Source organism: Periplaneta americana, chromosome 2, assembly GCF_040183065.1.
Source record: "Periplaneta americana isolate PAMFEO1 chromosome 2, P.americana_PAMFEO1_priV1, whole genome shotgun sequence".
Taxonomy (NCBI): domain Eukaryota; kingdom Metazoa; phylum Arthropoda; class Insecta; order Blattodea; family Blattidae; genus Periplaneta; species Periplaneta americana.
Genome location: NC_091118.1, coordinates 89,929,192 through 89,957,157, shown reverse-complemented (window position 1 = coordinate 89,957,157; position 27,966 = coordinate 89,929,192). Strand labels below are relative to the sequence as shown.

Below are 27,966 nucleotides of genomic sequence, written 5' to 3'. Positions count from 1 at the left end.
CTATTAGAAAAATGAGGTCAGAAAATTATTGCTTTCGCCATGTGCAGGGATGATATCCTCCACACCCGGCGTTGGGATATATAAGAACTTGACCAGGTTGAAGAACACACAGCAGTCCCACAGTGTGAGCAGCCCGGACCTCTCGTCATGCACGCAATGGTAAGTGCTCCATATACACTTGCCGAGTGCTAATTTCGTACGAGTCTGCGAAAATTGACCACTTACGCGAATTTGAAGCTTGTGTTTTGAAAAGCAAAACTTCTTCAAAAGAAACCATCAGTTTTACACTATCAATTCAAATTTTTATTACGACATTTTAATGTTATTTTTTATTACCATAATAACACTAGTATTTTCAAATGAACAATTATAATAGGAACGGTTACGTTGTGTTATCTTATTGTAATATTTGTCATTATCATTATTAGTATTTTATCACTTATTATTATTATTATTATTAGTTTGTTATTATTATTATTATTATTATTATTATTATTATTATTATTATTATTATTATTATTAGTTTGTTATTTTCGATCACAAGTGCGAATGAAGTTTGTGCACTATAGACAAGAGATAACTCATGATTATATTCAACTTTTGTATTTTCCAAATTTTTCTCTTTATAGCTTCGAAGAGATTAGTATTATTATTATTATTATAATTATTATTATTATTATTATTATTATTATTATTATTATATTTACGTGATCAACTTCCAGGACATTTTTCGCAGACTGGATTTATAAGCAGCCCCAAATAATACAAACAGTTGCATTTTCCAAATTCTTGCTTCCCTTTATAATTTTATTAATCATTTTCATTAAGTTCACAATAATATTATTACCTGTTTTCGCGAAACATCAAATTTCGTTACTGGAACTTAAAAATTTTATAGAACAAAAAGAAAACAGACATACAGGTTAAGTACGTCAATATAAACACGAACATAAATTTTACAATTTCTTCGTAACTATTACATTATTATTATTATTATTATTATTATTATTATTATTATTATTATTATTATTATTATTATTATTATTATAAAATTTCTTTCCTGTCTTTAGGTATGAATTTATGAGTTTTGAAAATTTGGATGAATATTAGTTTGTCGATGATGTTCAGGTAAAGGGATTTATCCCACAAGAAAAAGATTTTTTTAGAAACAGTTATAATAAATTTTAGCACATTACAACGTACATCTTAATACCTCGGCAAAATATGTAATAATATTGTAATATTGCCATATTTACTAAATAACAAATTAAGAAAACATACATGATACCATCGTTATCACGCTAATATTGCAATGAATTAATTTTATGTAATTAAATTCTACATTATTATAGTAAACTTCAAATATAGATAGAAAAAGTGTATTAGTTCTGTTTGTGAATAATAGACCTATGTATTTTACTTCAATGCTTCTCGACCTTTTTTTGCCCCATGCACCCATTCACCATTCATCGCACTATCATTCCCCCATGTTGAATAAAATTGAAAATATTTAATTCTGTATATTAATTCCTCGCATTTATTTGAATTTTATAGTCCTCATTCCCTCCTAGAGGTCTTAAAATTCCCATCTGGTTGGGAGACACTGGTTTAGATTGTCGCCCTGAGTAGCGCAGTTGGTATAGCGCTGGCCTTCTGTGCCCGAGGTTGCGGGTTCGATCCCGGCCCAGTTCGATGGCATTTAAGTATGTTTAAATGCGACAGGCTCATGTCACTAGATTTAGTAGCATGTAAAAGAACTCCTGCGGGACAAAATTTCGGCACGCCGACGCTGATATAACCTCGGTAATTGCGAGCATCGTTAAATAAACCATAATTATATGAGTGTGCCGCGGGATTTTAAATTACATCTTTAGCGTGCCACTTGGTGAAAAAGGTTGAAAACCACTGCTCTAGATATTCTTTAACGAAATTAAATAACATATTAACAGATAACAACCGGAGTAATAAACAAATTCTACTGCCTACTTATTCAACTTCCAGTCGCTTATAAAAACACTTCAGAAATCCTTATATTATAGTTATTGCTCTCCTTCCTCAAATGCTTTTCTTACCATAAAATGGTAGAAAGAATAGACACTGTAAATAAACTAATGAATCGAGATAAAAATATTATAGTAAGTTCCGTAATTATTATATAGAATAATATAATACTAAAATTTTAAACGAAATTCGCTCGTAAAACAGCACATTTCCGAAAAATAAATAAACAACAATGATGTAGTAACATATGGAAACACAATAATAGAATATTATACTAATGTCATGTCTTCACTCAAATTTTAAATTGACCTTTGTACTTACAATTCCCTGGCTGCAGACCGTAGATAATCCAGGCTTCGTCAATTTGTCACCGTGTTTATCTGCAAAGAAATTCTGTAGTTAAATTACATTAACTCTTTGAAATATTATCGTTATGCATTTTTGTACACTAAGACATAACATTACAGTTCAAATTTCTAACATACATTGTTAGTTTTGATTTAGTTCTTTCCATAAAATATCATTCAACTGCACTACAGCTCGTCATCAGAGAAAAGGTGGATCATTTCTGGCGACTATCTAATACATAGAATACAATGTCTACTCTGTTGCAATAGTATTATTTTGTTGCACTTCCTTCTCCAGAATTTTAATTTATTGAGGTCCAGTGATGACTTGCATTGACAAACATTCAAAGTCCAATATTTACCAAATCTGACTTTTTACCTGGCATAATAATTATGTTGTGTTTTACATAGGCATCCATCCTGTAAAAAAAGAATATCCTAAGTCCGACTCTAAGCCTGTGTTTCTGAATCATACAAATATTTATTTCAATACTTTCATATGCAAGCCTATAAAGTTTCTATGCTCTCTTGGAAACGTTACTTCAATGGACTTGGGATATTTGTCAATTCATGTCTTCAAATTGTAGCTCAATGAACTGACAGATTTTCATCCGATCGTCACTCAATCAATTAATAGCTTTTCACCTAATGAATTGGGGTCAACCTTCGGAAAATTACGTACAATTTAAGATAAAGTAAAACTATGGTCCTGTTGCTTAGATGTAATGATTTTTTTTACCTCCACCACTGAGTCTTCAATATCTCGTAGTATTTCTGGTTTACATTGCAATAGCCAGTTAAGATAGCTATTCTTAGGTAATATATTCTATCTGAATTAAAAACGTGCACTCTACCGCAGTGGAGTAACGGTTAGCATGCCTCACCGTGCAACGAGCAGGCCCGAGTTCAAATCCTGGTTGGGACAAGTTATCTGGTTGAGGTTTATTCCGGGGTTTTTCCCTCAACTTATTAAGAGCAAATGCTGGGTAACTTTCAACGCTGGACTCTGGACTCATTTCGCTGGCATCTCATTCAGAGACGATATAACCACAGCATTTTAAACAGGGTCGTAAAGTAATAATAAAAATGTGCAATTTTTCTTGGACTGTTTCTCTGTGTATTTGATTCTTGAGAGTACAACCAGTTATAAAGCTTAAAAAGGAAATAATATCCACTGCTTCAACTATTCTTATATCACTCACACTCATTACCTAGTTCTTAGAGCCATACACCAATACTGTCACAGACATTATAGAATTTGAAAAAGCTGCCGGCGTAGCTCAGATGGTAAGCTCGTTTGCCTGCTCATTCGAAGGTACGTTCAGGTTTAGGTTCGATTCTCTCTTCAACTGATTATATTCTTAATATTTTTCCGAGGTTTTCCCAATTGTAAAGTGAATATCAGGTAATCACATGGCGAATTCTCGGTGTCATCTCGCCAAATACAACATTGCTATCATCCGTTCTATAGACACTAACTTAGTAGTTGATGCAGTGTGGTTAAATAACGACTTTTCATTATTGGAATTACAGTACAGGCCTTTTAAGTATTTTCTGTAATTATAATATATATCACATTCAAATTAGCTCAAAAATTGTACTTGACCTTTAAAATCGAAGTTTTTCGAAATGTTATCACATTTCATAACAACGGCATCCCGTTCTATTCTAATTAAATTGTTAATTTATTACCATCAGAGTAACTACAAGTAACAATAAATAATTCGAAAGGCTCTTTAAGTACATGTCATGATGGATGCAAGAGTTTTGAACCGAAGTCTTGTATCACTAGAAATTTTCATATCTCAACCTTTAATACTGTTATGTATTAAACTGATTCGCTTATGAGGAATGAGAAAATCTGCACAACTGACAAGATTAAATGAATCCAAATAAAGTAATAGGTCATAATTTGGCCATCTGTTACAGAAAATAGGAAAGTGGAAGAAATTATTGAGACGAATAAGTAATGTTAATAAAAACTATATAGTATTAAATTCCATCCTTTCCATTTCGTGTTTCGGGAATCATTTCACTTCGGTAATAACCGCCTGTCTGTAAGCAGTGTATTAACCATCACAATACATAGCTGCATAATATTTTTGTTGAGTCAGAGAGAAAGATATAATTATTATATTCGAAGCACAGTTTAAGCTAGTGAGTATACATACAATCACAATTTGTGTTTACTTACTTAAAATGGCTTTTAAGGAACCGGGATGTTCATTCCCGCCCTCACATAAGCCCGCCATCGGTCCCTATCCACAGCAAGATTAATCCAATCTTTATCATCATATCCCACCTCCCTCAAATCCATTTTTATATTATTCTCCCATCTACATCTCCGCCTCCCCAAAGATCTTTTTCCCTCCGGTCTCCCAACTAACACTCTATATGCATTTATGCATTTTTTCCATACGTGCTACATGCCCTGCCCATCTCAAACGTCTGGATTTAATGTTCCTAATTATGTCGGGTGAAGAATATAATACGTGCAGATAGAATATATTCATCCCTCTTAGCCCCAAATATTTTCCTAAGTACCTTATTCTCGAATACCCTTAACCTTTGTGCCTCTCTCAAAGTGATAGTCCAAATGTCACAACCATACTGAACAACTGGTAATTTAACTGTCTTATAAATTCTAACTTTCAGGTTTTTTGAGAGCAGACTGGATGACAGAAGCTTCTCAACCGAATAATAACAGACATTTTTCATATTCATTCTGCATTTAATTTCCTCCCTTGTGTCAACAATTTATGTTTGCCAAATTATTTTTAACAAGAGGTTTCAGAGTTTTTTAATATTATATTTAATTAGGCTATTTACACAACAGTTCTTTTACACACTGTCCACATTTCGTTAAATTTCAAATTTGTTTTTTTAAAACTTCTGTGTACAAATTTTGTAACCATATGTTCACGTCGAGTTGTAATGGATGCAGAGACAGCATGGTGTTAGGACAACGACGAAACAAATAATGAACTAGCAGCTATAATAGTACACCTACTGTAACAATAAATGGTATTAAAATGGAATGTAAAGAATAGATTAAGTATTGCGTTGTCTAAGGCAAAACCACCTCATACTCATTGTACAAGACCAATATCTAGATATGGAATTCCTGATAATAGGTTTGTAATAACTGTTGTTCCTCGAAATGATATTTGTCCCCATAAAAGAACGTAACCCATAAAGTCTGTTGCTGGTACTCCTTTCATTGGTCCAGACTCAGGTCGGTGGGCTTAAGCGTAGTCTAAAAAAATAGTAAAAATTAGAAAAATCCTTGGTTAAATGCCCAGCAAGACTGACCAAAGCTTTGATACAAATAAAAAGGAAAGGTAATCGAGAAAATTAATACAGGAAAGGATCCATTCAGCAAATGTTTACAAAAACTCAGCTTCTTTCGAGAACGTATTTTATGAGTCCTCAATCTAAGGAGGCTGCTTAGTGTGAAGCTCTGGACAAACTTCTGAAAGGATTACACAGAAAAAAAGACCTAAACTACTTTCTCGCAAAGTGAAAACGTTCGAAAATCGATCAAATTCAGTTTTTTGGACTAGCCAAACATAGTGATCCCAACAGTAGGTGTAAGCGATTTTGTGATTTCGAGCGATATTACGCGGTAAGCAAAGTTAAAAAAATTGAACCTCAAGACAGTTTTAAACTCTAGTACCTTCTTCACAACAGGATCTCCGTGAGAGTATGAAATATTACATGGCTTATACAAGTCTCATTTCATAACTCTTGTCACCTGAAGTCTAGGATGAATCCACACTAGCATTGGAATGCGAGATTATTAAGTCTTGCTTAGTCATCGGAGTTATATCTAAACCTTCACTTCCGCACGGCTTGATGTGATGTCCTTGTGACTTTTTGTTGAAAATTAGACGCAAAACTTTCTTTACCCAACTAAACAATGAAAACGCGACAGTGTTTATATGTATCTGATGCTCGGTATGGATATTCATATACCGTTAAAAATGCTACAAAACATACTAAAATTCCATTTTAATGGGAAAATTCTTTAAACACTCTTTAACTTACCTGACGTAACAGAATATTCTTTTCTTCACATTTCAAGTCCGGTCTTAACTCGTATAGTCTTAAACAACAGCCTAGTGAAGAAAATAAAATTTAATCCAATTACTGTGGTGAGGTATTTATTTTATTGTTTATTATTATGGTTAAATCACAGCTTCTCAAAAATAGCTCACGTCTGTAACAAAACTATGTGTACCATTCTATTCTATTCACAGTTTAGTATGTCAACAGCTCTAATAATTATTTTTCGTAACATCTGTAGTGTGATTCGAGAAACACGACGCGAACGGTGTCCTTCAATTATTGTTTTTAGGATCAATAGTTACGGCTGACATTCTGTATAACAATATATTATATATACGTTACAATTATCAAACAGAATATCAGTCATACGGGACGTACTGCAGACAACAGTTAAGTTAATATTTCTCGCTTATCCTGGCTTACGCGATACAAGTATATTGAATGTTTTAAATCTTTTTCACTCTTTAGTTCATCAGCAAACCTTATTCCGTATATAATCTACTCCCGGAATTTAAGTTTAATCCCAAATTTACTTCTTCTTTCCACTGCCTAAAAATGCCTTTCTTCCCATCTCTTCTTCTTCTTCTTCCTCCTCCTCCTCCTCCTCCTCCTCCTCTGTACACTTCTTTCCTTCTGCCGACCTTTCATTCTTTCTTTATTTTCACCGTATATCTATTATTTCTGTGCTATCGTCTTCCATTCTTCTTTGATCTTACCCTTAATACTTTGACTTCCTTTTCACTCCTGTTTCTTCTACTTTTCTCCCTGTCTTCATTTCTTAATTCCCCAATTTTTCATGCTATATTGGTATCATCCATTTTATCTTAATTTCTTCTTTCCATTCTTCCCATATTTTATTCATTCTTTCTTTCCACTATTTTCTCTTTTTTCGTTACTCTTCCTTCTTTATTCCATCTCATTCTTATTTACCTTCCCACTCTCTCTCTCTTTTCTTTACCAATTCTTTCTTCCTTTCTTCTCATTTTCCTTTCTTTCTCCTTCCCTTTCCTATATTTCTTACTTTCTTTAATTTTTACTTCTTCCATTATTCCGTGCGTTATTTTTCTATTTAATTTTTACGAATTACCCGACATTGTTAGTTCAGTCACATGTTGTTTCACTTCTCTCTCTCTCTTTCTCTCTCACACACACACACACACACACATACATACACATGTTTACATTTATATTTGTTTGTTTCCCGTATCATTTCTTGAAATGAAAACAAGTCAGTGTAATAATTTCGTATTTTTGTGTCTATAATTTTTGTAGTATTTAGGTATATAATTCCTACTAAGACTATTTGACGTCTGTTTGTTGCTAAATGATGTCTAGCTGAAGCGCATAGAGTCGATACAAATATTGCTGTTGGGAAGTCCAAGATTCAAAATTTGTATGCGATAACTTAAATGCTGTTATACATACTTTTAGACTTTCTTGTTCTTGTTCTTCTTCTTCTTCTTCTTCTTTAGATTTTCGTGCATTACGCTGAATTATAAATTACATTTAAAATAACGTTCTAAAAGGTGCAAAACCTCGTAAATCCTGAGAATGTTCTCAGGACTCACGAGGCTTTGCATTTTTGCCAACAAGGTCCTATTGTAATATTATTTTGATACGGAAAGAAGCATTACAATAGTTACAATAATATTGTCAACATTTATAAAACATTTTATATGGATACTTTATATCTGCAGTGTATATTCATTGTTAAGACAAGATGAGTTTGTTTCAAACAATGGCTACGGAATACGTGATGTTATATTGAAGCTGACTTCAATTGACAAGAATTCTAATTGAAATGCAATTGCTTTAAGTTCTATGGTCCAGTGGCAACTTGTCCGTGACACTCCTACCGAGGACAGAGAAATTATAATGCCTGGCATCTGCAATCAGATGAGCCACACACAGCTTCGCCGCGGGCCAAAAGTCTGCATTAAATGACCCGCCTAACGAAGCGAATCCCATCTCATTTCAGCGCCACGCCCGCAGACCATCAACATAACTCAAACTAGAGAACTGTCCGGACTACTCTGTTAATTGTAATCACTTTTCAATTTGCAAGTTCATTATAACTTGGCGATCGTGTAACTCAATATGACGACAAAATTACAGCACATATTTATAATGCGAGGGAGCTCACAACCTTGTCGAGGGTTAAGCCAGGTTTACCCTGTGCAAATAGGGAAAAGAGAAGTGAGCAAGTAACTTGCCCCAAGCTACTTCGTCTGAAGTTTTTCTTATTCTGGGAGACAAAGTAGATGAGCAAATAGCATGCAAAGTACACTATTTGTGGTGGAACAAAGCAAGTGATTAGAAAAGATTGCAACGTTTCAGGCAGCTTGTCTTCCCCATCATTACTAACAAGTAATCCATCCATCACCTGTGCCGTGTGAACACTATTTGCACACGTTTGTGGCAATTCAGCTCGCGAAAAGAAAAAAAAATGCTGTTGAATTCAAGAAGTTACTTTATAATTCGTAAGTTATTTATTTATCAGTTCGAAAATGTCTCCAAACTGTAGTAGTCATCTAAAATGTCAGTGTTGTTAATACAATTAAAAAGAACAGGAATGTTAGTGAAACATGCAAGTACATATGAACAAAAAGAGAAACGCAAGACAAACTTTACGAAAAATGCCTGAGAAGAGGCTCTGCAAATTTCCATTACAGATATTGTAAAGCAGAAAATTTTATGTTTACAAGCGACCTATCAACTAGGCCTTTATGAATACTGAAGTATCACGCGTACTTCACAATACTTCTTTCACCCACTATAGGTCTATTTTACTCTTTTCGTTATCTTCTCAAATACTTTAGCATTTATATGAACAATAATCTTGACACTTTTAATTAATGTCTTATTTGTGCTTGCCGATCGATTGTGACGTCCACTACTGCTTCTTTTCTTTGCATTGCGTATTTACTAATGCCATGTAAAATCCGATCTTAAAGATACGGGCGCACTTAGGACTAGGTAAAACAGCATTATGCGTGATTTCAAGCATTGTTTTTGCAAGAGAGACGGTCCGTCTCAATCTTGTAAAGCTTCATGTTTTGTTTTATTGTCTTTGCAAACGTTACAAGCCCCTTGCATGTCGCGGGAAATGCTCAGACCATTTATCGGAAATGAAAAATATTACGTTCCATAAAGCATTATAATTGTTACAATGCAACGGATAGGGGAGATTTATCAGATCCAGGAAATGGTAGAAAGGGCGGTGAAAACACTACAAGTAAAGTTCTTATCGAATGAAATTCAGAAAGGAAAGTCATGTCGATGCATTATAAATTTAATTTGGAAAACTTTGATTATTTTTTCTGAGTTATGCAGATTAATATTATTACTGTTATCAGATAATTTCACTTATTTAATGACAGATATTACACTCTGATGGCAGCAAACTCAACTCGAAAGTCCCAGGCTCAATTTCTGACAATGAAGTTCAGATTTACTTCCTATTTGTAAAAATGTGGGTTGAGTTCATCCTGTATTTTCTTAAACAATCTCCATCTGAAACTTTGTCTGCAGGTTCTATAAATTACTCCCTGAAGCAATGGTTGCGCCTAATAATTAATATTTTAAGTAAACATATCCCCTTTATACGCCATGAAGGTGTTTGGGGGACTCCATACTTTGACCATGAAATGAGGTGATGTGGTCGGCACCACGCTTCAACTGCCTTTTATTCCTGGAAAACCCAATACTCAATTTGATAGGCTGAGTGCATCCTGGGGTCAATCTTTGGTAACGATAATCCCTTCACTACCCGGGATTGAACCAGGGACCCCCTAATCCATAGCCAATAACTCTACCAACTGAGCTACTGACCCGAAGCTTCCTTATTTTATATTCCATAGTTTGTTATTTCGTAGCTTCAATAGCAGTACAAAAATTAAATTAAAATTTTGTTTATAATTTATAATTCTACATTTTATGTATGAAATTGCGTACGGATATCCACATTTCTCTTTATATCAGAAAAGCCACTTCTCTCATAAATTTCATCTCTATTTTATCGATGTTAAAGGCCTTAATTTATTTTGTTCATTGTAATCGCATCACCATTTTCAGCATTTAGTCGTACACAGGGAAATAAAATATATTTTAACTAGAGCCTCAAAATACTTTTAAAGATAAAAATTCTCAACTGATATTGTTATTTATACCGCTATAAATTCACGAAGTTTTTCCACCTCAAAACGTATGGGCAACAGAATAGTGAGATAAATCAAACTACAACAAAGATCACTACCTGTAAATCATTTCGCAACAAGGGAGGGAAGAACTCACCTTGTAGAATTCCGGTTCACAGAATAAGGTTATATTTTAATACAAATTCCGGGACCCTGACACTCCTTAGCTGATGATAAATGAGTGAAGGTTTTTTAATGGAATATGCAAGTTGTTGAAGAACTCGACTCATTACACCTGTATCCATCATGAATAAAAATGTAGACAGATTATAAGTTTGTCTAAGGCGGGTGTAAAACATCCAAGCTAACATTATAAAGCTGGTTGTGTTGCGTAACAAGTTATGTATCATGCAAAACGTAGAATTGTATTGTAGACGGACAGTAGTATGCATTCCATGGATCATATATTATGATGCAAGGTCGAGAAATAACAATGATTTCGTCTGTAACGGAATGAGCACTGGTTCGAGTCCTCATGAAGGGAAAAAATTGTCTCATTAAATTTCGATCAGCGCATAGAGCTGGTGCCTATCCAGAAACGTGATAATTTGTGGAGCTACAGCGAGCAGTGAAATCTAGTTTCAAAAGATAGCTATAACGACTGGGGAGATGATCGTGCTAATCACAGGTTATCCCCATGCTGTAGTAGGATAGGCATGAGGCCAAATAGTGAAGAAATTAGAGGAATCTGTTTGAATTTATAATTTTTATTGTCATTTACATTATTTAGACTTTTTCTTAAAACCGAAATATTAAAATCATTAATATTTTCATAATCTCTGTTCGAAAATAAAAAAAGGTTCAAATATATGTTCAATTTGACTATTTTTAGCATTTTTAGTTGATGGTTTCAATACTCATACGATATTATCTGCTTTATACGGAAAAGCAGAAACTTTTTCAACGTCAGAAATGTTCACCTGCTCAGTCTTGCTCCTCCATGACCTGTCACGCAGCTGATTTATTTCTATTTATCATATTTTAGAATTTCTCTGCACTTTTTAAATATTGTAATTTAAAAGCAACGAAAGGTATAACATTAGTGTACGTACCTTAAGAAATATATTTTAATAATTTTCTCATCCACCACATAAATTTATTATTATTACAATATACATCTACAAAATGCTGATATAATTTGTTGTTATCTCCAAACAAGTCAAACTGTGTTTCTTTAGAAGAAGACTCAGAGATAAAACCTGCTTAAGCAATTAAATACAAGAATAAATTATCGCATTCGATTATTTTATTGTAATTTGTTGTATAAAAAAGTAAAATCAAAAGATAATGTACATAAAACAAGGGAAGACGTAAATTAGCTTTCGAGGTCATTCGTATACAAAAGTATATCTTCAAAATATATTTCGAAGTGTGACTTTATGGCCTAAAATAAGGAAGTTAACTCCTGGACAATGAAGAATGCAAACGAAGAAAAATCATGCAGGAGTTTCACTCTCTTGGAAAAAGAAAGGCAACAAATCATTTTTTTGAATATTACAGAACATTTTCGGAAGAACTGAAAAAGTAAATTAAAATATATTGCAAAAAACTGAAAATATTAACTCCACGGTAGAAGCAGCTTAGAAATACATTTAAGAATGTGCAGTAAAAGCACATGACCTATTGCAATACATAATAATAATGGAAAATCCAGTATATCATCGATACTTCTCACAATACTTAATAACACTAAGAAACACGGGGGTGCCGAAGTGTTATTATTCCATTGTAGCAACTTAAAGAAACCTGTTTTGACTTAATGTTACGAAATAAATGCCTCTAGAAATAATTCTCAACACTCAAATTAGACTCATTTGTTCATCATCTTCTTCACCACTTCAGAAATATACAAGGTATCTAACCTGTTCTGATAGCCATCTTTTCATTGAACTTGTTACAAACAAAAATAAACAGAAAGCTGTGACATGTACTATGATTTAATAGGTAGTAATAATTGTTATGAGACTAGCATAAATCAAAACTAAACAAGCTTCAAACGAAGAGTTAGTTAAGTGAAGTTCATTTTGATTATGTACAAATAAAATTATGTTGACAATTGAACTTGTCATGGAAAAGACAAGTAAAGGACAGAACAAATTAAAGTGACAAGAAATCAATCTTAACTAAACAGAAACGAGTTGCAGTTTCAAGGATACTTTGAATGAATCTGATAACAAAATGGGAATTCTCTGTTGTAATAGTAACGAATATCTACATTTATCTGTCAATAGTAGAGATTATATACAAGGCCATGATATAATATTTGAGTGAAAGGTTTATTATATAACATTTGACAATTTCGTTTCCTTTAATAAACTTTCTTTAAAGAAAAAGAAAAGTAGCCTTAGAAGTTAATCGGGAAGTCACAATGTATGCCATTAAAGCCTCCCAGATTTTGTGTTTAGCCCTTTTTTTTTTTTTGCCTAATGTGCGGTAAATGTTGATATTCCCGTGAAGAAGAGTTATCACGACGCCGCCCCCCCCCACCTAAGACAACATAGAACACGTCATGAACAATTCGGTTTTTAATCATCATCATATCAAGACTGTTAATATTTATTTCAATGTATGTATATATACATACTTTAATTTTGTTTCATTTAATTTGTATTAAGATTATTATTTAGTACTTTCTAAGTTAATGATGGTAGAAGAACCTTTCAAAGATTAGATTAGCTTCCAATCCACAACTATAATTTCCTCGACAGTCCTACGTTAATATCTCATTTACACTTTATATTAAAAATATTTTTTGTAACTTATAGGAATAACAGTCGTAATTTTCACTTTCTTCAATGTAATAACGTAAGATATAACAGTGAAATCAAATGTTAACATAAAACATTTCCGTGTCACTTTCCCTATTGCAAATTATATTAATTTATTGAGATGCATGTTTAAAAGTGAAAGTTTTCGTTTTTCTCTTGTAATAAAAGTGAAATTTACTTCTATTTCGTCTTTGCCTATTGTTTTTAAACGGTTATTTAACGACACTATATCAACGGTTATTTAGCGCCGGTGGAATTGGTGATAGCGAGATGGTATTTGGCGACATGAGGCAAGGATTTGCCTTAGATTACCTGACATTCCCTTACGGAAACCTCGGAAAAAAGTCAACCAGACAATTAGTCCAAAGGGGAATCGAACCTATTCCCAAGCACAGCTCAGTATCAAAATGCAAGCGCTGACTGAGCTACGCCGATGGCTTGTTAATAGCCTCAAAATTTATTGAGCCACTAAAAATCACAGACAAATAATCAAAATCAATACTGCAAACACAACGCGCTTGTAAAGTAGAATCACTGAACTCACCATTACATTAAGCTAAACAAATTCCAATAAAGAGTTCAAGTCACTGCTTTAGTACCATTATGTTGAGTGTATTTCCCCCAGTCCTTTCAAAAGATAGTGTTCAATAGTTTAGTCAGTGTACACGAAACGTCCTAATGTAACAAGATTTGCTGTCCATGACATCATATTCTGTTTTATTTGTCATTTTGGAAAGCGTCCAAACCTTACTTGCAACATAATAAAAGAAAGACTTGACTGCCCAAATGACCTGTAAGTCAACATTAAACACGTGAGATATGTTTAAGATGGTTTTATATGCCAGACACTACATGTTCTGCCGGTATTTTTATATTCTTTCCGCGAAAAAAAACATGTAGTCAAGACAAGGGATGAGATTTAATGTTAAGAACTCAAGGTAGATGTAGACAAACGACATTTTGTTAAGAAGATAAGTAGTCTGAAACAAGGTATGCGAAACAGCATTCAAGTTATGTAACAGACCATGTCCATACAACACAGAAATGTTAGTCTTCTATCTGATAGTTCCAAGATATATCTGGTGCACTTTCTATCCCACGAAACAATGTTTGAACGTACAGTATTACTTCATGTCAGAATCTCCCATGAAGTTCGTTAACTCTTAACATAAGGCACACATTCATCCTACCGCATACCGACTACATATGAAGGCATCACACGCGAAAATCAGAACTGTTATATCTAAAAACTGGGGCATAACCTTGTCTATATCATTGTAGATTTTTCTTTCTTTACAAAATCACACAATTCTCACTGCCCAAGTTCTGAACTACTTCTGATCCCCACTGGTGACATATGCATCAAGATTTATCAATAACCCTGTCGAGGTTCACATTCAATTTCTCTTCCTTTTTTCGATGTCACATTAGATGGGCACATTGAGTTCCCATTAATGACAAGTCACCGTTCAAGGATACATGTCACATAAACATAAGAATGACAGACTGCCATCCTTAGTCACTTCACGCTCCCTTCCTCGCTCGATGACAGAAAAACCTACCGAAGAGTTTTAACTTAGAATTTTTCATTACTAAACATGTACAATATATGAAAATAAAAAAAAAAATTATGAAGGCTGGATCTGTCTTTGTCTCCAGATAAACCAAGAAAGTCTTACAAAGGTGGACACTGTTACACAATTTTACTCATTAATTAATCATATTTAAATCACATAGGTCCTTTTGGTACATAGAATGTATATTGTGTCATTTAGCGCCACTGCTTGTGTAGTTAATAAATCAAGACAGTCGTTGAAGTCAAAGTTAAGTGAAAGTGCATTTGTTTCATGAACGCTGATCAATTATATTTAGCTAAATTGTTATGTTATATGCTCATATTTCACAGAGTAAGTACTGAGCATCAACAGAATTCGTTCAGTTCCTTTAAATTTATTTTTATTTTGGTATATGGTAAGGTCATACAGCACGGAGACCATCCCTGATCTATTGTACCATTCCCCCAGCCAGGTGCATTCCCAGTCCACACTGACTGACTACGTTAAGCATTGTTGTACTGTATATTCGGGTTGTGAGCAGACAATCCCAGTCGCTCTCGAATCCGCTTCCATTTTGATTCACCAGTCGGCGATCGCAGAATGCTGTGAAATAGTAGAGATATGAAATTCTTAATGGAAATGTTGTAGATGACTGATATGGGAAACGGAAGAACCCGGAGAAAGACCTCAACTGCGATAACAAATGTCACTATGGATTTTTAATTAAAAATCTTAGACCTAACCGGACTCGAATCCCTGACAGTCTGCGTGAGAGGTTAAAGGTCTGACCATCAACCACCGCATGTTAATGATTCCTCCAGAAGTTTAGGAGAAAATGCCGTATGTAGACTGACGGATGATACGGAGCAACACTTTTTTATATAAGAATATTTATTCGTGTACGTCTACAAATATTATTTTTACGGTATGACAGTATACTTTCTCTGTACTTAATAGTAAAATAAAGTGCAGCTTTTATTGGTTATTTTGAGACGCTACATCAACTTTATGGCTATCTAGCTTCTGAGTGAGATTGTGGTAATAATGTCGGCGAAATGAGTCCAGGATCCAGAGCCGAAAGTTACCCAACATTTGCTCTTAATAGATTGAGGGAAACTCCGGAAAAAAACTCAACCAAGATTAGAATCCGGGCCCTTCGTTTCATGGTCAGACATGCTAATCGTTACTTCACAGCTATGAATCAAAGTGAAGTTACGTTTTTAAATTGTTTGGAATATTCTATAAAACTGACCTCATCATTATTAGTTACGATTCTATGTGCAAAATCACAGATGATGACAGAAACCGATACTTATACAGACAACATATTTTACATAGAAATTCCAATACGCGATTAAGCCTTAAAAATGAAGTGAACATTGTGCCAATAAATTGACAACATAAAGTTGTTCAGCTCTGCAGGAAATAATCGTATAAAATATAAAGCCTGCATATTCAACAAAAGAAAGTTTTGTCTGTGACTGAAATTGATAAACCTGTACATGCTATTTATTTTCTCAGCAAACGGTTGGATATGACTCTCTCTTTCTCTCTCTGCCAATCTTCGAAGGACAGCTATAATTTTAACTGTTAAATATTATGTTATTAAATACTGGAAACGACGAGGATGACTTCATCGTTAAATCGTGAGAAATTCTCTTCAAATACATATATGAAATTTAAGTGTAATTAATTCAAAATGTAGGCCTCCTATCATAAAATATACGTAATAGTAATATCTCTATAATGCATAAGCATTTAACATGTACGTATACAAATTCATTTCCAATAAAATTTAATGAGAAAAATCACTCCTACATCAGAAAATATGTAGGCGCAGAAGTGAAGAAATTCTCCTTATCCTCCCTACAAATTCCATTCTGACTATGTGCGTTCTGATAACTTTCAGTATCATAATATAACTTTATTAACAAATTAATGACATCTTTACATTACATTACATGTAATAAGATATATTTCGAATGTCTACCTTAAAACGGCCATCGTCATTAACTGAAGAAAAGGACATTTCTAGCAACAGCAATTGGAAAATTATCTGAACTTGTATCAATTGCAATTGTACACTGTGCTAATTAAGCGATCTGATTTACGATTCTCGGTAAAAGAAAAAAAACAACTTCTTCTTTGATATAGATAATATTTTATTTCTTGGTGTGAAACACAAAACTAAGATATCCATATGACAAAATAATACTTGAAGCTTCAATTGAAAGTAAAACCTATTACTGCTGAATGTGAACGCAATTGGAAACCTAGCTATACCTCTTACGAACACAGTTCAGTAATGTAATAATTGAAAAAACAAACGTATTTACTAAAACACATAATTACCATGAGTAATATTATAAACTAGAAGATCAACAAAAACACCAAAAATGTAAAACAAAGAAAAGTGAACAATGAAATAACATACTTTCCTTTTATATAGGCCTACGTACTGTATAGCAAATAAATAAGTACTATAATGAATTAACGATTATGAAATTATAACATATAAATTATAAAATTCTCGATGTTGCAGCTATTTACCTCCTCTAGCTTCACGAAAAATCATAAAACTGCCTTGTCCATATCTAGAGTGCAGAAAATATACGTCGTTATGAAATTCTCGAAACAAATCTTTCTGGGGTACTGCATCACTTCGGCAATGTTCCCTTTGTAATTATAAATTCTTAATCAAACCAGTTCTCTAATGAAATTTACAGTCAACTAGCAAGAATAACGAATTAATTAATCCTGTTACACATTCTTAAAGCATGACGATGATCTCGAATAAATTACGTATAGAAAATTGCAAAGTAGAAGCGAATATATTCTCTTTTTTCACGTCCCTTTCAAAGAATGGTCCAGGTCTATAACAATTACGAACACACAGAGAACAGTTGAAATGAAATTATTCTCATGTCTCAAAGGTCGTAAAGTTTTACGGTTGAAATAACTCCTACGCAAAAGCAAAACTACCAAGCACAGGAAAGCAATAGTCGTTTTCTTGCTTTATTATTCCATTAAGCAAGTTTAAATTATTCAACTCTATTATGCAAATTTCCAAACTCCCTTAATCCATACCAGTATTATCGGCAATAATCGTTTATGGAACTTCTTTTGGCACTGTCAGCAATAAAGAATCATCCCCTAACATTGGCTACCACTCTGCAGAATGTAACCAATCCACGCATCACTGGAACAGACTCAATATTCAAATTTAAATCCTAATTTTACAAAATGGTCAGTATTACTTTTCGGATGAAATACTCTGATGGATTAAACTTAATTCGGCAAAGCGATATTAGATAGCAATAAAATAAATATAAAAAACAATGAGACCCTGAGTATTTTTTTAGTTCTGTGAATTAGTTTCTTTTTATATAATGCCGTCTAATAATATATTAACATTTATATTTTGTATTTACATTTTATATATTACAATTGAAGAGTCCACTGCAAGAATGATGGATGTCACTTTCTTGTCGAAAATGAACCAAGACTGTCAATGCATAGCTTAAGACATATAGAATGTACATAGAGAGTTATATGGCATTAACACTGATAGTCATTGTCCAGTAATGATCGGAAAACCTCAGTTAACCTTTGAGCGCTAAGCATTTCAAACTTTCAATTGCGTCTTCTGCAAAATGTGTTCCAAATGACATCCATCATTCTTGCAGTGGACTCTTCAATTATTACAATATTCGAACATATCTCCAATTTGTATTTACTATATTTGTCATTTCGTTTGGCGGATATATTGATTAAATTATTTTCGATTAGAGACATAGATGCGGTAACCTTTCAAGTAAAAGCTGGTTCACAATAAACCGTGAACGGAAACTACAACGAGAACGAGAAAGGAAATATTGTTAAAATACATGTTTTTTAAATGTGAACATTCACAATTAACTATTGTGAATGCTCACATTTAAATACATTTATTTTAACATTATTTCTGTTCCCGTTCTCGTTGTCGTTTCCGCTCCCGGTTTATTGTGAATCAGCCTTAATTCACTGGATTGTTGAAGTTGCTTTCGTAGAAACCAAAGCTACAAATTTCTGCAAAGTTCACAGATTCGAAATTTGAATACAGAACTATATTTTATATTATACATTTAATACCGGTCTTTTCTATTTTAAACACATTAGTATAACTCACTAATGTTAGTATTTTTCATAAGTAAGAAATGTCATTCTCTTCCATCTTTTAAAGTTTAAAATACACTGCTTGTATTTAGACCTGATCCTGCTTAGCCTGATGCGCAGTGATCTCGATAAGCCCATTATAATATGTTCACTTCAGTGAAGCGCCTCTCGTACCCGGTCAATTGAAGAATTATATACATTTTCTAATAATTATTTATCATCAATAATTATTAATACACCCTTATTATGTAAATAAATAACCCGTCTCGTCCCCGGCTGAAATATGTTTCATTAATCCAGAAACCCGTCTCGTCTCCGGCTTAAATATATTTTTAATTCCAATTCTGATGCATCGACAGCTCGTATACACGACTGAGTAAAATGTTCACGGAGTAAACAAATTCTCATGCACCGACTACTGGCAATCCTGCGAAAGATGATGTGTGGTTGTCAGTGTTACAGCAATTCTGCGTTTCTGTATTACATGTATCAGTCATGGTCATTTTAATGGATCTTTATCCTTTTAGTGTTTTGTCTACTAAAACTAAAGTATGAAATAACCAGGGAAAGGGATTTGGAGCATTATAAAGAATGGTGAAACGTAGTATAGATATTTGTAGCTCAGTGACTGTCAAGCGAGCTGCGTCACGGCGCATGGAAGAGTACAGTCCACTTCATACAAACTTACACGCAACGTCTGTAAATATATTTCAGAATAAACAAATGGAATAGTTAATGACATGTAGTGACCTACATACATAATCTGCATTTCTTTTTGAACTACATGTGCTTTTCTTCGCAACGCACAAGACACCAATAAACAACATTACAAATATACATAATAAAATATGAACCTCTGCATCTTCGCGTGTCAGTGGACATATTGATGTTGATAGACAGTTGTCTTCTGTATGGAACTCGCCTCTGAATATGTAGATCCAAACGAAATGGCATTTTCAATTAATGTTATGCCTTGTTATGCCTTGTTATAATAAATTGTAAATATTATTTTCAAATTTTCAAAATACAACTTTGCTCTGTTACAAGGAAGGAAATTTTGTAACATGGAAAAACTCCGCTCTCCATCTGCAGAGACAATTAGAGAGTACTTGAAACAAGATACGTCAATTAAATTCACATGTTGAATGACGTCATTGGGAAACGTCTTTGTTAGTACATCTGAAATCCGACTAAGAATATCGTATCCATCATTTTAATCAAAACTTTGTTCATTTTTTCACCAACACGTTTTCCTATTTCACCTTCTACTGCACTCAGTTTATTTACAATAGTCCTCATAATATTTATTTGCTCAACTAGTTCTACTCCTGACTTTCCTAATTGAATAATGGCATCCGGTAAATATCCAAAATTTGACTTAATATCCGTGACTTCTTTCTCGATTGTTTCATCATTTAGCAGTTCCTGGCGTATTTGAATCGCAGCCGCGTCATCGGTATCGAAAGACTGGACCACTTTCTTCACAGATTGGAGGTGACGTGCGTAATAATTGCAAGCTTCTAACCATGACCCCCATCTCGCAGGAACTGGACATGGGGGAAGCGACAATTTAGGGAATTGTTTCCTGAATTTTGATACTCGATCTGGAGCTTTTACAAATATAGTCTTTCAATTTTGTATTGTTAGTTGGTTTCACTTTCGGCATTGTACCTGCACTTCACTACTCTGAACTGCAAACCTGCACGTTGAAGTTCTTATGCGACAACTGTCCCGTTCACCTGTTGTTGACGTGTAGGGACCTGCGAGTATGTCATGGAGGGGAGGACTTGGTATAAAGGGTTGTAAACAAATGACTGTGTAGATGCCAATACTAGCTTTTACTACTCCAAATTCCGTTCTCTAGAAATAACTTATCTACGAGAAGTGCTTTCTGACAATCACAGACTTTTGTAGTAAACATAATTTGCCTTTCGTGCCTACCACAGTGACAGTAGATTTTGAAAAGTCTTTTCACAGTGCTGTCAACAAAGTATGGGCTTATGCAAAAATAAGTTTTGGTCTTGTGTACTTAGGTCCATCTGAGATCGAAGAATGTTTCGTCTTCGATATACTGCTAATTGCGCCGAACGATTAACGATTGGCAAAATTTGAAGAATATTTGACGTATACTTACAGTATTTGTTTTCGTATTCTTCATTCTCACCGACAATATGGGCTGATTTTTCTGCTGCACTGACCAAAACTACAAATGCTTGTGAATCCTTTCACTCACACCTTGCCAATGGTTTCTACTCTCCACATCCTTCCATAGATACTTTTATAAAAGCTCTACTTGTCTTTCAATCAAGTACCTACAGTATGTTAAATGTAACAGCATAAATTATCATTTTAAACATCTGCTTCAGATCCTCAAAAAATTGGATTTATCAGAGTACCTGGTCAAGAATAAGAATGGGGAATACTCACGCCTGCAATTTGTACGGATAATATCGCATAATTACAATTAAAATGATACCTTTTTTACTTTTAAGCATGTGACTTATTTATTTTTAAGTAATTTAATTACTTGATGGCTTTTTTTTATAAAATGGACACTATTTTACTCATGAAAGACAAAATTTTTAAATACACCAACCTGCAAAATGGTTGCGCAGTCCCAAATCTGCACAAAGTGGGAGGGAATATTTTGTCTTTATCTGGTTTCACCTCTTCTTACACACCAGAGACGAGTTGGGCTATAGGATTAACGCGTCGGGAATTAGGTGGGAACGAGTTGGACTATTGCATTAACGCACCGAAAATTACGTCGAGACGAGTCAGTCGATTCTGGGACGAAAAGAGCTATGCCTGTTCACTTTGAGGAGTATTGGGTTAGTTGTGGAGTAATATTCAGTGTGGTCAGATATCTGTATGGTGTAGGACGTCCCGCTGCACAGTAAGTCGCGCAAAGGAAACAATCACATGCTACTCTCCCTTTCACTAACTCGCCCTCTCCTCACTCGAGCTGAATCAGCATCAGGTCCAAGTACACATTTCTTGACCGGAAAAGACTAAGTTGTCATTCATTCATAAACATCGATTAAATGGCATTTTCTTTTTGTTGCAGATTGTAGTACTATTGGCATTTTTGGCAGCAGCCAGTGCGGCCCCACAGTACCAGCCAAACATACAAGGACAGTACACCACGCCCGTCCCAATTCTAAGCCAGAATTCTATCATTAACCCTGACGGATCTTATCAGTGGAGGCAAGTATTAATTTTTTTTACAGTATTAAGGATGTATTATAACGAGATCGACCAGAACCTTCTATGTACTTGTCTGTACTACTGCGTGTATGTGTTTAATAATTTCTTTACTGATATGTGTAGCATATAGGTTCATGTGCGTGTAATGTTAGGCTCCAGTAAAAAATTAGTCAGCAGATATAGGGCCAAATATTCAGTCGATAGAAAAGAAGTCTTTCGAAATTTTGAATTACGTTGTTTAATGTTTTAAAATCCTTTCAGAAAATTATCATTATACTAAAATAATGGAGACCAAAAACATTGTTGCTCAAATCTAATGCTTTTCTAACTACTTAGGAGACAATCTTCTGAAACGGTACAATATACAATATTTTTTTCGTGAAAGAAATAATGTTATGTTACGTATTTTTACTTTACAAATGAGTGTAATAATAATATTATTACAAACGACAATAATAAAAAATAAAGAAAAACACGTTCGTATTCACTCCACTGAAGCACTAAGAAATCAGAATGTTAAAGAGTTCCATTGCTTTCTTGAATTCGGTACTAGAAAGTGGCTATGAGCACCACGCTCCGTCCACTATTTTATTATTGAGAAATGGTACCGTGTTACAAAAAGATCGCTTAGTGCGCCCGAAAACAGTTTTGGAAAATGTTAAAGATTTCGAAAAGTCCTGTCATCATCTTAGCTTGATTTCCAACTCTTCCCTGAGTAACATGTCACCCTACAGACAGAGTTAATTCGGCACAATTTATTCCAAGAATTACCATACTTCGTTAGCAATTTTTTCTTCCTTAAACAAATTATTAATTTATGTTTCGTTCACGTTGAAAGCATAATTTCAAACCAAAATTTTACAGTATTATTTATTTAAAGATATATAATAATATAGAAATTTCTTTCATTCGAACTTTCTGAATAGCCTGATGTATTGCCTTTCCCATCGCTAACCGCATTTGCTTTCTCTGCACAGGACACACCCGTTACTCGAGGGAGTGGGGGAAAGAAATTCGTAATGTGTGAAGCTGTCTAGTGACGAAGATCAATGGAGTGACCTCAACTCTTTCATTTCCCTTTCTTGAACTTTGCAACTAACGGCGTGAGTACAGACGCCCTGAATTAGCGGGTCGCGACCTCGTGGTCCTTGCAGTTCACTGCATCTTGGAAGACCCGCATGTTATTTATTACATGTTCACTGTCTGAAAGTTCAGCGCTTCCAGCTGTGTGATGTAACGCATTCTGGCATGAGCAAGTTAATTACTACGTGTACTATTATTCAAGGATCTGTGTCAAATTACTTGTGGGTAAAAGCTACAGACAACTGACTTAGAAGTACTTCATAGTCACTAATTATCTTCCTACTATTTTCTTGTCTCTTTCCCCTTCGCTTCCTCTTCTGTTTTTATTTTACCTTTTCTTTACTTCCTCGTTTCCTTCTCTTACGTCTCTTTCTTCACTGCTCCCTTTTCTCCTCCTTCCCTTTCCTTTCAACTTCTTTTTCCTCTTCCTTCTCCTTTCCTTCTTCCTATCCCTTCTCTTTGTTTTCCTTTTTATCATATTAAACTTCATTCCCTTTTCTCATTCTCTAACATACTGTACCAGGTGAACTGTTTTCCATGTCATTCATTTTGGTTGATCATTCCTTTAGTTAAGAGCAACAAAAAGTCAAGTATCAATTTTCTGCGTTTTGGACAGTTTTCTAGAGAAACGTGTAATTTTAAACAGTCAATCGTGCCATCGTGTAACGTTGTAATCAGTGGCCAGATGCATAGTAGTTTTTACGTTACGATGAACAACCCCTTCACCGGACGTGGTTTGAATAGGGTGGGAGATCGTTGCCAAGTACATTGTTTTCAGTGTAGTAAGAAAAAAAAATATGCAGATGCGTATTGTTCAATTTTTCTCTTTTAAACACGCAGTTCTAGAGAAGCTACATGCAGCGTTTGCTTGAAAATAGTTGCAGCCTACTTCAATTTCTTACACTTAAATAAGAGAAAGTAAATTTCCAAAGCTGCCTTCAAATGCAATTGTTTACATTTTTTTGTTTTTCTGCATCGCTCTAATGTACACGCGAGGTAGGTAAGTATCTGTTGGCTCCAGGCAATAATTTTTTACAGAATTGTCGCGGTTCCGTACAATTTAAAACTGCTCTGAGGAACGGAAGTTTACATTTGTTCGGATCAAATTTCTGAAAATTTAATAGAAAAAACTGAAATTCGTTCACTTATTTCTAATCAGAATACAATGCTACAATGCTCTCTTAAATTGACTTAGGATATTAGAAATTAAGTGAAAAAAATAGTTTTCCTAAATACGCTATTAAATTCTTCATTCAAAATATTTTTTGCTCGAAACGTAAGAAAAAACAAGCAGAATTGTATTTAACTTTTCCCCTGAAATTAATACATGACTAACGATTTATTCTGTATTTTAATCCCACAAAATGTTCTTGAAATGTTATTCTATGAGACTCAAATCTTATAAGTTACACTCTGTTACAAAAGAGTGACATACAATCAGAATTTTCCTTATCCTATGCATTGGAGATTATCAATACAAAATATCCAAAGAATCAATTACTCCACTTCTACACCGATGGATTCAAAATTAACACCGATGAATTCGTTGGGGCTGGTACAGTAGAGGAGGCAAGACTGATCTTGTGATCTTATCTTGTTCCGTGGCTAAATGACCATGGGTATGGGGGAATATAGGTTCATTTTTAAATGAACTTCCGTATCGGTAGATTCATATAATATTAACCATCATGAAACAAACTCTGTTTCTGATAGCTCATTCTTTCCCCTCTCGCACAGCTCACATACCAGGTCTCGCCTTCTCATCTATACTTACTACTCTCTCTTCTCTTCCTACGTAACACTCCGAAGAAACAGCACAACCTTTTATGGAGAAATACAAGTTATCCTCACTGCCCTACAACAGTTGTTGTGTTGAGTCACAACGTTCATTCTTAAATTCAGTAATCCTATCTGATTCTAAACCTGCTACCCAGATCACAACAAAGTTTACAAAACCGTATACATCTACAACAAAAGAATAAACGATAGCAGAAATATATTTTTTTTTCCAATTACAAGAAGTTTACAGAACATTGTATAGTAATGAGTTCCATTACACTGTCGATTAACAGGGAACAAAAAGATTGTCAATCTTGCGAAAAAGTGTTCTAAAATTCTGAAAGAGCCAGCACGTGTAGTTTCTTATCTTACCACATCAAATCTAATTCAGAGATCTGACCGCGAAACCAGGTGGCCCGGGTTCAAATCCCGGTCGGGGCAAGTTACCTGGTTGAGGTTTTTTCCGGAGTTTTCCCTCCATGCAATACGAGCAAATGCTGGGTAACTTTCGGTGCTGGACCCCAGACTTATTTCACCGGCATTATCACCTTCATTTCATTCAGACGTTAAATAACCAGAGATGTTGATACAGTGTCGTAAAGTGACCAAAAAAAATTAGGGAACCTATCAAACCATTCTCCTTCAAATTTCTCACACTAGATCACAGAGCAGCAAATGGAATTCACTTATAATTTATGAAAAAAAAAAAAAAAACACACACACGCTGTTCAAAAAGAACGGCTGTTATCAAATTTAGACTGTATAAAGGCAATGGCTGCTTTGGAAAACATATGTATCTAATTTCTATTGTACTCTGTATAAGCTTTCTGATATAGACTGAACATTTAATATCCAGTCCAGCATTGCAAAAAGTTAACAGTTGGGAGGCACTGGAAGTCAGGAACCTAATGCTTTGGGTCTAGAAGTTACACTGTGTTTTTCTCCTTTTATGTATTTTTCTTTTGCCATTTTGTTATTAGGTCTATTGCATCTCATATAGGCCAATGATTTCGAAGTGCCTCTGTATTTAATTATACAATACTATTACACATTTCTCCTTTTCGTTATCTTTCCCTTTTCTCTTTCCTTTTCTTCCTTCCTATTTCATTTCATTTCCCTTCCCTTCCTCTTTTCCTCTTCTATTTCTCCTCCCTGTCCTTCGCTGATTTTCTATTTCTTTCTCTACCCCATTTCTACTTCCATTATATTCTCTTTCCTCATCTTCATTTTAATTTTCTTCATTCGCTTTGACTCCCCTTTTCTTCTTTTCCCTTTCTTTTAAATATGATGTCACTCTTCTTTCTTCTTTCAGTCTTCTCTTCCTCGTTCGATTTATACCCTTCCTCTCAATATCTCTATTCCTCTGGTTCTTATGTTTTTTTTTTTTTTTTTTTCATTTCTTACCACCCTTCACCTACGTCTTCATATTCTCCTATAAAAGCGCATCTTCGATCCTATCTAAACTTGGATTATATTGTGATCATTGGTGAAACAACTATTTCACAAAACTGACCGCAATATGGTAATGAATTTCAGCTATGAAACCGGGAATGGCATCGCAGCAAGCGAGGAAGGCTTCCTGAAGAATGCTGGCAACCCCGAGACAGAGGCGCAGGTGGCGCAGGGACAGTTTTCGTACACGGGCGATGATGGCATCCCCATCAGCTTGACCTACACTGCCGATGAGAACGGCTTCGTAGCTCGGGGCGCTCATTTGCCCACTCCTCCACCCATCCCTCCAGCGATCCAGCGCGCCCTCGACTTCCTGGCCACGCAGCCCGAGTACAGAGAGCCCCAGCCTGGTTTCAACCAACCACAGCCAGGATTCAACCGTCCCGGTTTCAACCAGCCACAACCAGCCTTCAACCAGCCTGGCTTCAACAGGAGACCTAACTACGGGCGCAAGTGAGCCCCAACGGACGACCCCTCTGTGATATCAGGCATCTAAATATAATGGCGGCATACACTGCACTCTGTGAGCGGTGAATGGACTAGTATTAGTTGTTTCAGGAGCTCATTTGTTGATGAGTAGCGTCCTGAAATGTTTGTCTAATTTTCTAAACAGACGTTGATTGTTGCTTTTGTTATGAAATATCGACAACTAATCGTTATCATGAAAACTCATATGTATTTATTGACTAATTTTCTAAAAAAAAAAAAAAAAAAAAATCTGAAAACTTCTACCTAAAGCTTCGATCAGAGAAACAAACTTCCATGATTTTCTTGCATATATTTATATTTCTTTTTAGGTGAAGATTTCGAACATGTAGCAGCATTTATAAATTATCAAAACTTGGTAATAAATTTGAACTGACAATCAAAATTTGTTAACAAATTTAGGCTGAGATTCCACACAAAGTGTTTCTCATCACATTTCTATATTTACATCATTATGTCGTATATACAGATTGGTTTTTATTCCTTCACAGATACAATTGATAATACAAAAGCGACAGGACGATGATTATTCATAACAATTGTAATTCAATATTTTTTTTATTTCTTCATAGTGATTGTATTACTGGCGGATGCTGTCGCTGTAACGTACAAATGCATTTCAGGTGCAAATATTTTAAGTTACATATAGACACAGTTTAAATGTAATAACTTAGCTTCTTAACACTTGACTAGTTCTGCTTTTGCATCGAATCTTCATCGTCATTGATTAGCGTATTATTTGTATCTGCTGTACGTATTGCACATGGTGCATTTAGTAATACGTTTAATTAGTATCCACATTGCTGGAGTTTTTATACATTTCATTATACGAATAGTTGATAAAAATAAAGATTTGTACACATTTGAA

At 34.5% G+C, this 27,966-nt stretch overlaps 1 protein-coding gene across 1 annotated transcript; it reads left to right on the top strand.

Annotated features, from left to right (window-relative positions):
* On the top strand, positions 1 to 27,966 carry LOC138694412 (endocuticle structural glycoprotein SgAbd-4-like). The gene is made up of 3 exons (XM_069818106.1): positions 1 to 159; positions 22,159 to 22,298; positions 26,697 to 27,966. The coding sequence occupies exons 1-3, from the start codon at positions 148 to 150 to the stop codon at positions 27,067 to 27,069; spliced, it is 525 nt and encodes a 174-aa protein (XP_069674207.1). The 5' UTR covers positions 1 to 147; the 3' UTR covers positions 27,070 to 27,966.